Source organism: Ixodes scapularis, unplaced genomic scaffold, assembly GCF_016920785.2.
Source record: "Ixodes scapularis isolate PalLabHiFi unplaced genomic scaffold, ASM1692078v2 PGA_scaffold5__190_contigs__length_132052651, whole genome shotgun sequence".
NCBI classification, from domain to species: domain Eukaryota; kingdom Metazoa; phylum Arthropoda; class Arachnida; order Ixodida; family Ixodidae; genus Ixodes; species Ixodes scapularis.
In genome coordinates this window covers 31,750,896-31,765,740 of record NW_024609880.1, presented here as the reverse complement: position 1 = coordinate 31,765,740, position 14,845 = coordinate 31,750,896, and the positions used below count along the sequence as shown (strand labels likewise).

At 46.4% G+C, this 14,845-nt stretch overlaps 1 protein-coding gene across 3 annotated transcripts in view; it reads right to left on the bottom strand.

Annotated features, from left to right (window-relative positions):
- Window positions 1-14,032, bottom strand: part of LOC8050666 — a 41,692-nt gene extending 27,660 nt beyond the window's left edge. The window contains exons 1-3 of one of the 3 annotated variants that reach the window (XM_040222333.3): window positions 13,951-14,032; window positions 8,293-8,516; window positions 4,338-4,549 (exon numbers count right to left, since the gene is read on the bottom strand). In XM_040222333.3, the coding sequence (XP_040078267.1) occupies window positions 4,338-4,549; window positions 8,293-8,512 (432 nt within the window). In that variant the 5' untranslated portion in view covers window positions 8,513-8,516; window positions 13,951-14,032. Of the gene's footprint in view, window positions 1-4,337; window positions 4,550-8,292; window positions 8,517-13,025; window positions 13,145-13,500; window positions 13,834-13,950 lie in introns of those variants that run through there. The other 2 variants (XM_040222331.3, XM_040222332.3) reach the window with 2 other exon arrangements.
- Window positions 14,033-14,845: the final 813 nt, after the last annotated feature.

The following is a 14,845-nucleotide window of genomic DNA, read 5'->3' as shown; positions in this document are numbered from 1 at the left end:
CAAACCAGCTGGCACCCGGTGCAAGCAGTTTCTATAGCCGCTGGCACGACGAATGTGTAGCCCGAGGAGGCAAGCTCTCGCGCTTTGCTGGCTTTGCCTGCCACTGCACTACTGTATTTACTATTACAACAAGCTGTGGCTGCTCCAGGTGGCACTACACCCTTGTTCCTAGGGCTTTCTCGAGATACAGCTCAAAGTTGCAATGCTTTCCTATGTGCCAGCAAGCGGAAGATGAATTTTTATCTTTTCATATTTTGACAACAGTAGATCTACCAGAAATACTTGTACAGTACTAGTTTCGAATAAGCCCCTGATGTGGGACATGTGATAAATTCCGAAGAACACCCATTTTTCTCACCATAACTGAGCTCCAAATACCCAGAAGAGCCCTAGGTATGAGCATGCACATTGATCGTTTCGCACAGATTCTTGCAAAAGCAGTACAAACAAGAGTGGCTAAAGAAGCAAGCTGTTACTTTTATGGGCTCTAAACGAAAGCTGTTAGCTCACGACCGAGGAAGACAAGCCGTTCATCCAAACAAGATTGATGCATATCTTTAGCAGGTGGCATCTGTCAAGACTAAGACAGAGGCTATCTGCTTCTTGCTTAGATGTTTATTCAGCAAACCATATCTTTACTAAGGCCACAATAGTAGCAATCTAAGCGCTAAGATCAACAACATGCATACAAGAAAATTGCACCTAAGGTGCAGTTATGCTTAATGAGGAATGGAAATACTTAGGTATGCGCCTTAGACACATGAAAAGTAGCTTAGTTACCACTTGCAGATGATCACATAGAGCTCCTTTAAAACACTGGTTATATGAAATTCTTATACTACTCTTGCTCTAATAATCGGCACACTTTATACGACCAAGGCCCACATTTTTGTCCTCCCACACAATGTGTCAGCCAATCAGCAAAATCTACGGAATGAGCCTAGTGAGCGATAAAAGTCAGAAAGCATTCGTTCCAGAAAATGCCACATTAAAGTTTGATTCTCGGTTACACCGAACAATGCAGCAGGAATAGGACTTTTTCGTGTTACGATGTAACATTTCTGCCTCATAACTCGGATTCTGTGTTGAACCCCGAAAATAAAACTCGAGACAGTTTTATAAAAATTGGGGAAAACCGACAAACCTTGATTTGAAGCTGACCTCGAATAAAACAAAGCCAAAGTGCTATGGAAAGAAATCTTCATTTAAAGTTCTATTTTCTGTCGACCCCACTAAACCGTCTGTGCGCATTCTTTTACATTTTCCAAGAACCACAGCCTTTTTTCCTTCCTTGCCTTACTGGTATAGAGATGTTTTGAAAGCATTCGGATCACACACAGATTACCTAGAAGTCGGGGAATCCCCTGCCCAGATCCCGCTTTCTGCAATCTAAGTGTCGATAAACGCCCGGTTTTTGTCCGACACTAAAAATAGACACGGAAGAACATGGAACCCCATTCATAACTCTCGACAAGTTTCCTAGAAGGCCACTACGGGCGGCAGAATGCTTGTTCATTTGGATCATAGACATACAAACCTCGTTCGCAGGCAGACAGTCCCAAAATTTCCTCAAATTACGGTGCCTGGAACATGTCTAGGACCGGTGTGTTTACCGTCCTATGCGGAGCGCAAGCTCATCTGCTTCGTTGGCAGGGGTCGTGGTGACGCCAGAAAGCCGAGCTCTGATTGGCTCCTACTGAAGGATAGTGGGTAGACCTCAAAGCGAGCTGCATTGATGTCTACCCACAACAGTTGAACCTCGATTTAACGAAGTCGTCTTTTGGGCCGAAAGTTTCGTCAAATCGAAAATTACGTTGGACCGAGGTTTTTGTTTTTTACCACTGCAATTGGTCCTCCAGGCTCCCAAAACCCTCCGATTGCCTTACATCTTGCAAATGAGTGTTTACAAATAAGATTCCACCACAAAATGTGGCAGTAACAAAAGAATGCGGTTCATCAACCCTCATTTAGTATGGTTATGGAAGCAGTGCCTAGCACCACAGGAGAGCGTGCAGTCGGGAAAGCAACCACTGGCACTTATGGTAGCCATATTGCAGTCTTTCAATTTTCAATTTCCAAATCGTCGAAAGAAAACTCTGCTAAATTTTATACTTCTCTGCAACCGTCTTTTTCTTTTCACCAATCGTCACTTCAGCAATTACTTTCACGTTGATGTCGAGCAACAGAACTTTCCTTTTGCCCGGTGCACCACTCATTGTTCCAAGAAGAACACAATCACTTCCAGCACAACACTCGAGGCACGAAACGATTTTTGTTGTTGCAGACGCGTAAAAGCTCTAGTTCGTTGGGCGTAGGTGCAAATAATGGCGGACATTTCTTTTTCCACGAGAGCAAGTGGCTACTCATTATCATCATCACCACCACATTGTGTACTTTTTTTATTTTGTAGAAAAGATAATGACTGCACATTTCTATGCTTAGTTTTCAACGATACGGTTTGTTTCTGTTAAATTTTTTTTTTTCTTTTCGCGGAGGTTATTGATATGTGTATGTGCGATTTCCGAAGACTTTGCTAAATTGAAACTGCGGCACAAAATTAGTTCGCTAAATTGAGAGATAAAATACATTGTCTTCAATGAAAACAAGATAGGGAGACAAAAAAAAAAAAAACTACCTGTCAAATTGCGAATTTCGTTACATTGGGGCTCGTTAGATCAAGGTTCAACTGCATCCTTCACTTAGAGCTTGGCGTTTTGTTGTCACAACAACCGCTGCAAAAGAAGCAGACGAACTTGGGCTCCACACAATGTTACTAGATTACCTCAGTTGTGGAACTCCCACAGAAGGGGGTACCCCCCCTCACTCACTTCAGTCCACCTCCAGTCGTTCGAAGAGGCAACTAGATTTTAGTTTACGAACTGTGCGAACTGTGTGTTCAATAGAGTACGGAGAAGTCCCATCTTGACGCTGCGCTTCGAAACATAAGTATCCCATAGAATACGCTGCAGTTACCAAAGCAGCCGTCCAGCACATCGAACGACGGGAGGCGAGTCGTGGTGAGTGAGGGGGGCTACCGCTCGTGCATGCAGCGTCTATGAGCAGTTCCATAACTGAGCCAACTTATTAATGTTGGCTCCGCATTCCGCCCATGCGGCAAAAGTGGTTCCAAACTGGCGACAAATTGCGTTGCAACAGTCGGCCCATCATGCTGTCCGGTGTCGCGATCCCGGCGATCGGTTGTACAGGGTGAAACAAGGAGACGCCAGGCTCGTTAAATCGACCGAAAAATTTGGTTTCTTAACCTATCGCGCTATGACTTTGTGCAGCGTTGCCCACAGATGGTGCATTTTATTTGTAAAATTTGCAAAGAGCGAACTTACCTGAGGAAAAAGTAAAGAACGAAAAAGGCTTAGCTCCTATGGAAACACAGCGACGCCACCAGTCTGCAAACAACACGGCGCCGTTTCGCACGGGAGACAAGAGATGGCGCAAGGAACGAGCATACAGCGCCGAGAGCCAGCGTCTTTAGCAGACAATCTTTTTGACTCAAAAGCAGCGCACGTTCCGCAGGCGGCGACAGTCGCAGAAACAAAGACAGGCGCGGTAACAACAAGTAACTGCAGTTTGTTGTCTGCTAATTACGCCAGCTCTCGGCGTCGTCTGCTCGTTCGTTGACAGCAGTTGGCGTCGCGAACACTTGCGCCATCTCTTGTCTCCCGTGCGAAACGGCACCGTGTTGTTTGCAGACCGGTGGCTTCGCTGAGTTTCCATAGGAGCTAAGCCTTTTTCTTTCTTTACTTTTTCCTCAGGTAAGTTCGCTCTGCAAATTTTACAAAAAAAAATGGACCATCTGTGGGCAACGCTGCACAAAATCGTAGCGCGATAGGTTAAGAAACCGAATTTTCCGGTCGATTTAAAGAGCCCGGCGTCTCCTTGTTTCACCCTGTAAAATTGTCGGCGGAAAAGGCAAGCAGATGCGAGGATCGCCATCGTCGCGGTGTCTCTAGTCGCATCTGCTTCGGTTTCCATCGACTGTCTCTGGGTGCAGAGTGACCCGCTGCTGCTCGACCGCCAGCATAGCGACAGGCAACAGTTCGACACCTTTACGACAATTGTGGGCGGAAATCGAGGAACTGCATCACTAGTGACAGATGGGCAAGTTGGTACACCATTCCTTTCGACAATAAGCACCACAAGACAGGCACAGAAAGTAAGAGACAATACAAAACGCTTTGTGTTGTGTCTCTTACTTTCTGTCCTTATCTTGCGACACTTATTGTCAAAAGGAACAAGGAACTGCATTTGAGGACACAGTAAATTGCACCATGCTCAATCGAATGCAGCCTCACCGTACGGCACAACTAACGAAAGCGTACCTGCATACAGAAGAGGAGGACGGCGGTCAGCCCGAGCCAGCTGTGGAGGGAGTAGAGGTTAGGAATGGCCGCGGGCTGGTTCAGGTTGTGCGAGTCAAAGACCGTCTTGAGGGCCGCCACGGCGCAGAGGAAGGCAAGCGCCATCAGGGCTCCGTGCACCAGCTTGAGCCGGGACTTGCGCTCGGTCCTGAGCGCTCTGTACACCAGGATCCCTGCACGGAGAGGGCCGGTGGCAATGCTTAGTTGCAAGTGCCCGCCTCAATCAGGATAATTGCAATGAGGTAGAAAGCGACTGTCTGCTCAAGTTGGGCTTCTGTGAACTTCGTGCATTGTGGTCGTCAGAACCCGGGAATACCGAATACACTCCTGCCCCTGCCCATTTTGATTTGGATGAGTTGTGTAGTGCCACTAATGTGGCTGGGAGTGTGATTGCTAGAGCGCCTTTGAACAGAAAAGCTTAAACTCCCCGACGATATCCGTCCAACGTCGTACAACGATTGGACGCTCCCCAATACACAAGACACGGTGGTTATCTCCCTAGTGTGGACGAAGCTTGTTTTATATCGCGACAGAATGACCATAAAAAAAGTGTGGGATTGAACTGCCGTACTAATGTGTTTGCCCGCTCTTTTTTTTTTTCCTTTCGGCATTCACGAATAGAATTGCCTTGATCGTGAAATTGTCAATCCACCTATGTTCTTTTCAGCTTTATAAGATGCATCTTGGATGTTCTGTAGTAACATGTTTGTTCTCATTCTCTAAAGTACATATTGTTCATATTTTGTATAATATGCATTCAATTTATGTAACCCCTCCATATTAACGCCTTCTGAACAACGTAGGTATCTGAATAAATAAATAACATAAATTAGTCAACACTCTTGGGGGCCCCCAAGGTTACAGATTCCATTCAATTCATGTAAATATTATATACCACAAAAAAAAAATATTTACATGCTTCTAAAATTTTGTACATTTGGATATGTGCCGAATTCTCAAGGATTAGCTTTATGTACGAAAAGCATCAGTAGGAAGAAATATATCAGGTAGCCACTCAGAAAGCAGCTGGAATCACTGAATAGGTACACGATACTATCCATATCGACCAATTAAGACTTAATAGTGGCTTTACCATTCACCTCCCATCAAAGTTAACTTTTTCTTCTTATTGATGATGCTATGACACCATGTGGCAGCAACCTCACAATGAGAGAGGTGATGCTATTTGGGCATTGCAACAATGCCTACCTTTAACTACTGGCAACAATTGCAAAACCTCAAAAGCAGTTCTCATTCTGAGACCAACCACCAGATAGTGGCACTGTAAAAGAAGCACTGTAATGCCATCCACTGTACCATTACCAAAGAACCACCACACGATTACCGAAGAACCCCGGTACCATTGTCATTGTCAGATTCCTTACGGTTCCGAAATAACTGGCAAGATCTTTGGTCGACTTTTAATGCGAGAGCATTAACTATCTCACATTGGCTAAGCAAAACAGCTCCTAGATAGCCATTGGCTGCTGCTTCATGAAAACGCGCGCTAGGCCGCCACTCTTGTGTCAGGCGTTGCCGGAGGGAGAAAAGGGGGGGGAGGGGGGGGCTTCAGCTGCTTCACGAGAGAGCGCGCTTGGCCGCCGCTCTCTATCAGGCCTTGCGGGAATGAGTGGGGGGGGGGGGAGGCTTCAGATGCTTCAACAGAGCGCACACTCAGCTGCCGCTCTTGTGTTAGGCACTGGCAAAAGGGGGGGGGGGGGGGGGGGGGGGGGGCTGCTGCCGCTTCTGCTCCTCTCGGCGCCTGAGGCATTTATATCGGCGGCAGCCGCAACCTCGGCAGTACCGAAAATTGCAGTCCACGCCAGTACACTGCAGACGAACTAAAGGAGCGGATGAATGAAATTCATGCTTTCACATTCACAACTCATAAGTGCTTAGGTGCCCTCGAAATTTTTTCGTCTTTTTAGATATTCGGAATGGATTTCAGAGAGCTGATGGTTCTGGGTATCGAGCTGCGGCCGGAGGAGTGGAGTTTAGAACTTCAGTCCACATCATGACAGTCACCTCCTGCAGAAGAACCACAGTACAGTTGTCATCTACTCGAGAACAGCAACTGTACAGATGCCATCTACTGTATAAGAACTACTGCTTTGCCAGCTACCATAAGGGAACCATTGACATTCAATGCAGAACAACCATTGCCACCAACTGTAGAACCACAATACCATTGCCATCTACTGTAGGAGAACCAGTGTGTCATAGCCGGCTCCTGTAGAAGAACCATTGTACTATCGGGGAAAAATGAAATGCGAACAGAGGAGCGCGTGGCTCGCAGTACATGGTGCGCCGCCTGGAAGTGAGCCTAGGAGCGAGGGTGCGTGGCCTACTGCGACGTGTTCACGCCCCTCCCTCTGCGCTCCCCAAGCTTCAGCAGTGCGCCCCTTAGTGCGCTGAGAGCTATCACCGCTATCTTTGCTGGCTCAGCGCGTGCGGTGCAAAGAAGCTCGCCGCACTCGCCGAGCAGGCAAAGATAGCGGTGACAGCTTTCAGCGCACCGAGAGGCGCACTGCCGAATCTGGGGGAGCGCCAATCAAAAGGCGTGAACACGTCGAAGTAGGCCACGCACCCTCGCCCCTCGGTTCACTTCCAGGCGGCGCAGCCTGTACCGCGAGCCACGCGCTCCTCTGTTCGCATTTCATTTTTCCCCGATAGTACAGCTCACTATCGACTGTAAATAGCCGATTCACACGACGGACCGAATCATAGTTTTCGTCCATGGACCATGTACTACATGACCGTCACATCATTGATTCGTGCAATCCACTCCTCGTCCGCGGACGCGTTGACTAATAAAGTCGACTGCCTTTTTCACTCGCGGATTTTTGGCGGGAGATTGATTTGAAAGCGATTAGCCTGGGAACGGTACATGGTTTTATTTTTTTTTGTTTCTGGACGATTAAAACAAAAATGGCGCATTTTTGTGCTTTGTGCGTTCTCTGGTTCATTTTGTCGCGAGATTCTTGGTTCCACGGGTGAAAGAAACTACAGAAACTTTGACCGGCTAACAAGAGCAGGTTCCGGTACTTTTCCAGATCCATGTCAAAAAGCTCCCGTCAAAACTTGTCTAGCACGCCGCGATAATTCTTGCACGTCCAATCATGATTTAACCGAGCAAGACCTGTGGTGTACTTGAGTGTTGTGCATGAGCGCGGAGTGCGTGAGGGCATCTCCAAACGCCCCTCCGCGTGCCCAGAACTTCGTCGCTTCTACACCAAACCCTTCTCGAGCAGGACCATACCTGTGTCAACGTCATGCTTTGGGTTAGTAAAGCTAGTGGCGCTTCGCGTGAAGCCTATCACTGTGCTTTGTCTCGACCTGTACGTAACAGCGGCGTACGATTCTTTATCGCTGTAGCAAACAGATTTCTCTCTTGGACAACGGTGCCACGGTGCGATGTCGGAGTTTCGCGGCACTGTGGGGTGGCGAACAGGTTCGGTTCGTCCCCGCTGGCGTCTGCTCATCGTCTCCCTCGTGTGGATGCGCTTGGGAGACAAACAAGCCGCAGACATGTCGTCACGTGATCAATCCGTCTGTGGATCAGTCCGTCGTGTGAATCAGCCAAAATGAGCCCCTGTACCATTGCCATCAAATGTTGAAGAACCACTATACAGTTGCCATCTGCTGTAAAAGAACAACTGTACCACTGGCACCAACTGTAAGAGAACCACTATACCATTGCCATCTACTGTGAAGGAACCACTGTACCATTGGCACCGACTGTAAGAGAACCACTGTACCACTGCCATCTACTGTGGAGGAACCACTGTACAGCTGCCATCCACTGAGGAGGAACCACTGTATACCTGCCATCTACTGTAGAAGAACCACAACCAATGTCGGCTACTGGAGAAGAACTACTGTACCATTGCCATCTACTGCAGATTAACCACTGTACCATTTCCATAGAGAAAGACCATGCCGAGAACCATGAACACCGGGTGGTAGTTGAACTCTAGCTTGGGGTTGGAAGGCCCCGAGAAGCCACCCATGAAGTTGCTGGCCCAGATTGTGACCAGCAGAACAGCAGTGAGTCCCAGGACCTGGACAAGGCTGTAGCCCAGGGTGAAGCCCCTCAGGTCCTGCACCGTCCCCAGCTCCCGGTCGTAGGGATCCATCGACCTGCCGACGGAAACAAACAAGAATGGCACTGGTCTAAATTTAAATAGCAGGAATTGATGAGTTAGCTTGACTCGGCTCTCCAGGTTCAGTTTCCTAAGCATTCGCCCGAGCCGTGGAATATGTTTTAAGAGTACAGAAGCTTTGTACTAGAATAGCGCTGTGCCACTGAAATCAATGGTTACCATAAGGCAGCCCTGTGGCTACAGTACGGCAACTTCATCAGCAAGCAAATGGGCCGGCATTCTCGTTTCACAGAGATTAAGAGCCATTTGGTACAGAAAGCCCTAGCAAAAACTAACACGCCTATCACCTTCCAAGTAGTTGTAATTCAGGAGCCATTCAGACATCCCCCGTAAACATTTTACATACATTTCTTTTCCTCCCGATAGCCGACATCAACCAAACAGGAAGATCGAATAGCTCGCTTTTTCAATTCAAATGGATGCTATGAAATGCAGTATTCTGGGAACATTCAGTCCATTCTCTATGATCAACCACAGCTTCTTGACTGTCAGGAAAACATTTCTTTTATTTTTTATGTATTTATTAGTATCGTCAGCCCTTTACAGCTGGGGAGATACATGCGGAGAGCAAGTCGTTTGCTTCCTGCGCAGGAGTTGCGGTGATGTCAGAACGACGCCGAGCTCCGATTGGCTTTGATTGAAAGAATTATGGGTAGACTTCAATGCTAAAGGCTTTGAGCTCTACCCACTATTTTTTTTTTTCAATCAGCTAATAAGAGCTCGGCATATTGACATTATTGCAGCTCCTGTGCAAGAAGCAGCCAAACTTGCACTCCGCATAAGGCAAAATAAAACGAGGCCCCTGATGCACAGACAGTTCTCATAAAATGAAATCTATCCAAGATAAAGAAAACACCTGCTTGAAAAAGATAAAAATATATATTTTTGAAAACAGGTCTGTTGAGAATTTAAAAATGATGCAAGAGATTGAGTAAAAGTGCATAAGGCAGCCCAGATTCCCCTAAGTAATTCCAGCCCTAAGAAAAGGCTATCAGCCTGGTTTAAAAATATGAGATAAAGCTTGCATTCCAGTCAACAGGCTCAGATAAAGAACAATTGTATCAGAGGAGTTGCCAGCTACATTTCCTTTCACTTTAAGTCCAGACGCAGGGGACGCTAAAGAGCTGATGGGACCAATCAGACTGCATCAAAAATGCACCATCATGGTGCTTATCATGTTTCTGTATCTGTTCTATCATTGCTGAACCAATCATAAACAGAAAAGACCCAGTGACTTGTACTTTTGGCACTGCTTGATTGGTCCCATTTCCTGGTAGTGTCGGCTGCGTCTGGACTTAAGCTGAAACGAAGTGTAGCAGATACTAACAGGGACTACACTTTAGATACCGGTTCATTTTAAGGAGTAACCGATTTTCAAATCAAACTGGCAGCACTGTAAGGTAACTGGATATATGATTATAAAAAATGACCGCATCTCCACGTGGTGAATGATATTGATTGGGGCGAAGCTCTGGTGGTGCAGATGATACTGATTTTGTTCACAGGTAGTGCTGATGGTGCTGATTTTTTAGTCCGCTTGGCGTTTTTGATGCTTTGCAGCAGCTTCTTGCGCCCTGGTCTCCGGAGCAGCTTGCGGTCTGCGCAGACGCTGACCCGCAGCGTGCCAAGCTTTTCGTTTGCTTTCATCCATGTCAGAAAGAGAATGTGTGGTATAGAATGTGGTTATATATACGCATTGAAGCATTTGAACGCAGCGCCTTCTCATCTATAAATGTTGAGCCAATGCATGCAAAGTTTAACGTGATTATATACGCATTTGACCGCAGCGCCCTCTCCTGTATACACATTGAGCGGCTACATGCAACGTTTCATCCATGACATCCCCAGCTCTCGAGTTACTACCACATCTCAGAGCCCCCTACTCGTCCCGCAGTTGTGGCCAAGTGGTTAAGGCGATGGACTAGAAATCCATTGGAATCTCCCCGCACAGGTTCGAATCCTGTCGACTTCACAAACATTTTTTTTTAAGACAGATGGGATGGCAATTGATGTGAGCACGTACGCCGGACAAGGCTAGACCCTAAGAAGCTTCACCCCTAAAAAGGCACCCTGCATGGTTGTCATTACAACTAAGCGATACACAAACTCAGATGTTCCTTCTCTGCACTTCTAACCAATATTAGTTGGCAGTTTACATCAAAAGACTGCCATGCAAAGAGTGTCATCAGCCTTGTCATTTTTCTGGACTCAATGGCCTTAACTACACTTGATCAAAAAGTCACATAGGGTACATGTGATTTCAGCAGTATGTTTCACAAAGCAAACATGCAGAATACTGGTGTTGGGAACAAAAATGTGGGAGAATTTCCCTACATCAGCTTATATAATCAAATTAAAAGAACAGTGCAAGCACCAATGGCCTGAACTGGTGTGCATGTCTCTATAAAAGACGTACATCAGTGATCATGCACACAAGGTAGAAAGCACTTTCAGAATATGACGACCGCTGACTGTGCGAAGCACTGCACATACATGTTGATGAACTATGATAAATAATTAGAGAGATGTAGGACGAAAACAACCGAGTCCTTCCTTCTTTTAAACAGACTGAATATGCTAGTGAATTATGGACACCAAATTAAGGTTCATGGTTCAAGAACAGAGCGCTGCATACTCACAACTATCACAGATACATTTGGGTGTCTGTACCGAGACCGATGGATGTGAGTAAAAATTAAAGGAACCAATTAAATTATGTTTGGTTCAAATTTTACAAACTGCATATGATAAAGTGGAACATAAGAGAAGTAGCAGATGATCAAAAAAGCCAGAAACATGATTTTCGCTACAAAATTTCAAAAATAAGATTGACTCTTTTACTCCTTTTTCGGAAAAGCTAACGGAGTTTATCATGGCCCGCCCAGTTCCAAATGGTGCTAAATGCAGTCGGAACGAATGTAACTTATGAACTGGATGTGGGTGTGTATCACACGTTGGCTTGTTCTCACTAACAACCAATTTGTCGCCTAATACTGGGTTTCAAGTTCGTAAGCGGTTGGTGGGGTTACAAAAATTGCTCAACTTTAACCACAGCCAGTGCCCTGAGCTTTGCAGCCATCCTATACTCCATTTTCGATCGCAGCTGAAAGCTAGTTGCAATACAAACACAAATGTACAGGCTAATAATGTGATGTCGCAATGCATTCTTCATGCTTGATTGGATCAGTTGGCAGAATCACACGCATAAAGACACAAAAAATAGTGTGATGTAGCACTTTCCGAGGAGCCCGATTGGCTCCTAGCATTGGCAGTGCTCGGACTTGGGATGAAACGGCGTACAGGAACATCCGACTTGTTCTAGCCACCACAGGTTAAGGACGTTAATCCTGCACAACTTTTGTTTTGCATTCTCTATAACAGCTAATGTGTGGAGCTAATAATTACTGCATAACACACTACAAGGAACAAAGATTACATCTAAGCAGTATTTAGCTAAACTGACAAAAAATTTCACAATCTCTTTAATTGTATGACAGATACTGAATCAGACACAATCTTCCGAAGGCACAAGTTGGATGCCATTTCCAGAGTCGTGCGTGTTACAGGGGGTTGGCAACGACTTGGGTGTGCAGGATTGCCTATCACCCTGATGGCTAAGTCTTCGATATCATCAAGCATCCTATGCCTTCTTGGCTTGCCTAAAGATGAAAACATTTTGGCGAAATGATTTTGTCCAAGTTAGTTACACGAGTCTGTAAAACTCGGCAGATTGGGTCCTTCGGTGCAGGAAACTATTCAATGCATTCTTGCAATGGTCCCATTCCCCACTGACAACAATCCCAAGACATTTGTCGAACATTTCAATCAGACATTTCTGTTAGCGTCTGCACCAAAGAAAAATCTTTAGGTGACGAAAATAAATAACATCACCACAACGCTCATAGAACCTATTCTGCTATTTATAAATATTATAAATAGCTCCTACCTATGTAACGCCCCGTACCTAGCGCCTTCCACATCTGACATTTGTTTCATTTTATGATGCTTGCAGCAGCCCAGACTATAACTATGCTCGGCTTCAATGTTTTGGCACAACTGCCACGAGCTTTCGAGGTGAGTGCCAGCCTATGGATCCACAGCTGGTGGGTTAAAAACCCAGCCTAGATACCCACAATCAGATGAAGGCCCATTGCGGTGAAGATCACCAAAGGACCCCCAGGTGGTCTAGATTAATTGTCCTTCACTGAGGCATGATGCCCTTCATTGGTAGGGTATTAAAATGTTTTCAAAGACTTTCATCTCATATTTTCACATGATTTTGTGAGCAGAAAAAAGCATGAGCTACAGGTGCTAGGAAGGTCTAGTTTGCCCAAGCACACGTGCGCTCAAAATGCTGTTAATGTAGCTAATTTAAATATAAAAAGTGGTCTATCAATGTGGTCGTGACATGGATATCTAAATCCCTATCTGCACAGAGCTCTACTAATGGACAAAGACAAGAGGCAACACAACAAAAAGATCTTACCACCCAAAGACTGCAAGCATGCTTCTCGCTAAACCCAGACAACTGCAACCACGGCTCAGCGCAGAACTTGTTTGAAACACTTCACAGGGATATTGTTGGCGAAAGCCTTGCCTTACCACTCCAGATTCTCTCGTTTGAACAATGAAAATAATCAGTCTCTGCCTAGGTTTTTTTCGACACAATCTCAAAGCCGCACTGCTGCACTAAGCTGTTTATCTGTTACTTTACATTTAACCAACAACGTTCGATAAGCATAATCTTTCGGGCTTGTGGGCCGAAAAATAAACGTAACGTCGAAATCAACGTATTCAGTCACAGCGTATCGATGACAAAATCAATATCAACAAAAGCAGCAAAAAAAAAAAAGAGAAATGCCGGTACAGCACAGTAATGTGTCAGTAAGCAAGGCGCACGGACCCGTACCATCACCGAAAGCCTAGACGATATTCATTAACCTTATGCTAGCTCTACTTACGAGCCAGGTGAACTCAGAAGGACGTAGTCAACGTTCTCGTTTGGATACCTTGACGAGGCCGCTTTCCTCACATGTGTCATGACAGAGTCCCAATGTTTACGACGGGATGTTGGGAAGGTTGCTCTCTTTGATCTTTCGAATGTCGGCCTTCGGATTAAAAAGAAATATTATAGTACAGCGGCAATCCGACGCAAAGAGCTGGCCTCGGCGGCAGTCAGCGAATCGAATAGCATGCGGAGCGATCCAAAGAACCGGAAAACAACAAAGAGCGTAACAGGTGACGCAGGAACTAGCGACCATATGTTGACTGACAAGACCGCACTGCCTCCTCTCTCGGGCAAGGGAAAACCGGGATATGATAGAGTCGGGCCGGATGTTAGTGGAGCTCCCCGTGGTAGGTCGACAAAATGCTCGCCGGCACCGATCTAGCGGATCCAGCATCCAACTCACCGAGATGCGAATTATGGGCGGCCTGAAGTGCGACGAGTTTGCGCCGGTCTCTGGAACCCGCGGTCACGACTCCTCCTCGGGCAGTGACCTAAAAGAAGCGGTGCGCGCATCGTCCGTGGTCCGTGCGGTCCGTGCGCTATTCTCCGTAGGAGCGAGCTGTCACTTTGCGGAAGATCACCGCTAGGGCCACCGGTGTTGCTTACGATGCTAGAAACATTTCTTGGTCTTCTTGGTGGAACTTTTGGTACCTACCACCTGCAACGCGTCTACGACCAACTACGACTCGTCTGTTTACTGCGTCCACCAGCGTCCACGTCCAAAGGAGTGGTCCCTAGATTTCCGCTTGATGATGTCATAAAAGTGTCATGCTGTCGTAAGTTGCGATCCTGGCGGTGGCCGCCTTCTGCTGCAGTCCTCGGAAGCTTCCGCAGCCAGAAATTGAGACGCCGTGACGACTAGTGACGACGGCGACGCTTGCGTTCGCTTCTGCTTTTCCATGGCCTCCGAGATGCTTCGCGCGCTCGCTTCGGTGTCTCGGAGGCCATGGCTTTTCGACAGCAGTTTTACGACCAACCGCCAGGATCGCGGCATGCAACAGCGGTTCAGTCGCAGTTCAGTTGTGTTCGGCTGTCCGCACTCCGAGCGCGGATTGTGTTGGACGTTAGTACGAAGCGTACGAAGTGTGTATGATTTTCCTTATCAGCACTCCACGTGTGTTGTTGCAGCCTCGCCGAGTCTGGAAATATTAATAGTTCAGCCGTGTTTAATTGAACGGTCAGCTGTGTTTCCAAATTAACATAATTTCAAGAAAATGTTTTTTTTTTTTTTTTTTTTTTTTAAGAAATTAATTAGCATTGGGTGGCGCACTTGAGATTAAACAGTACTCGGGGATCTT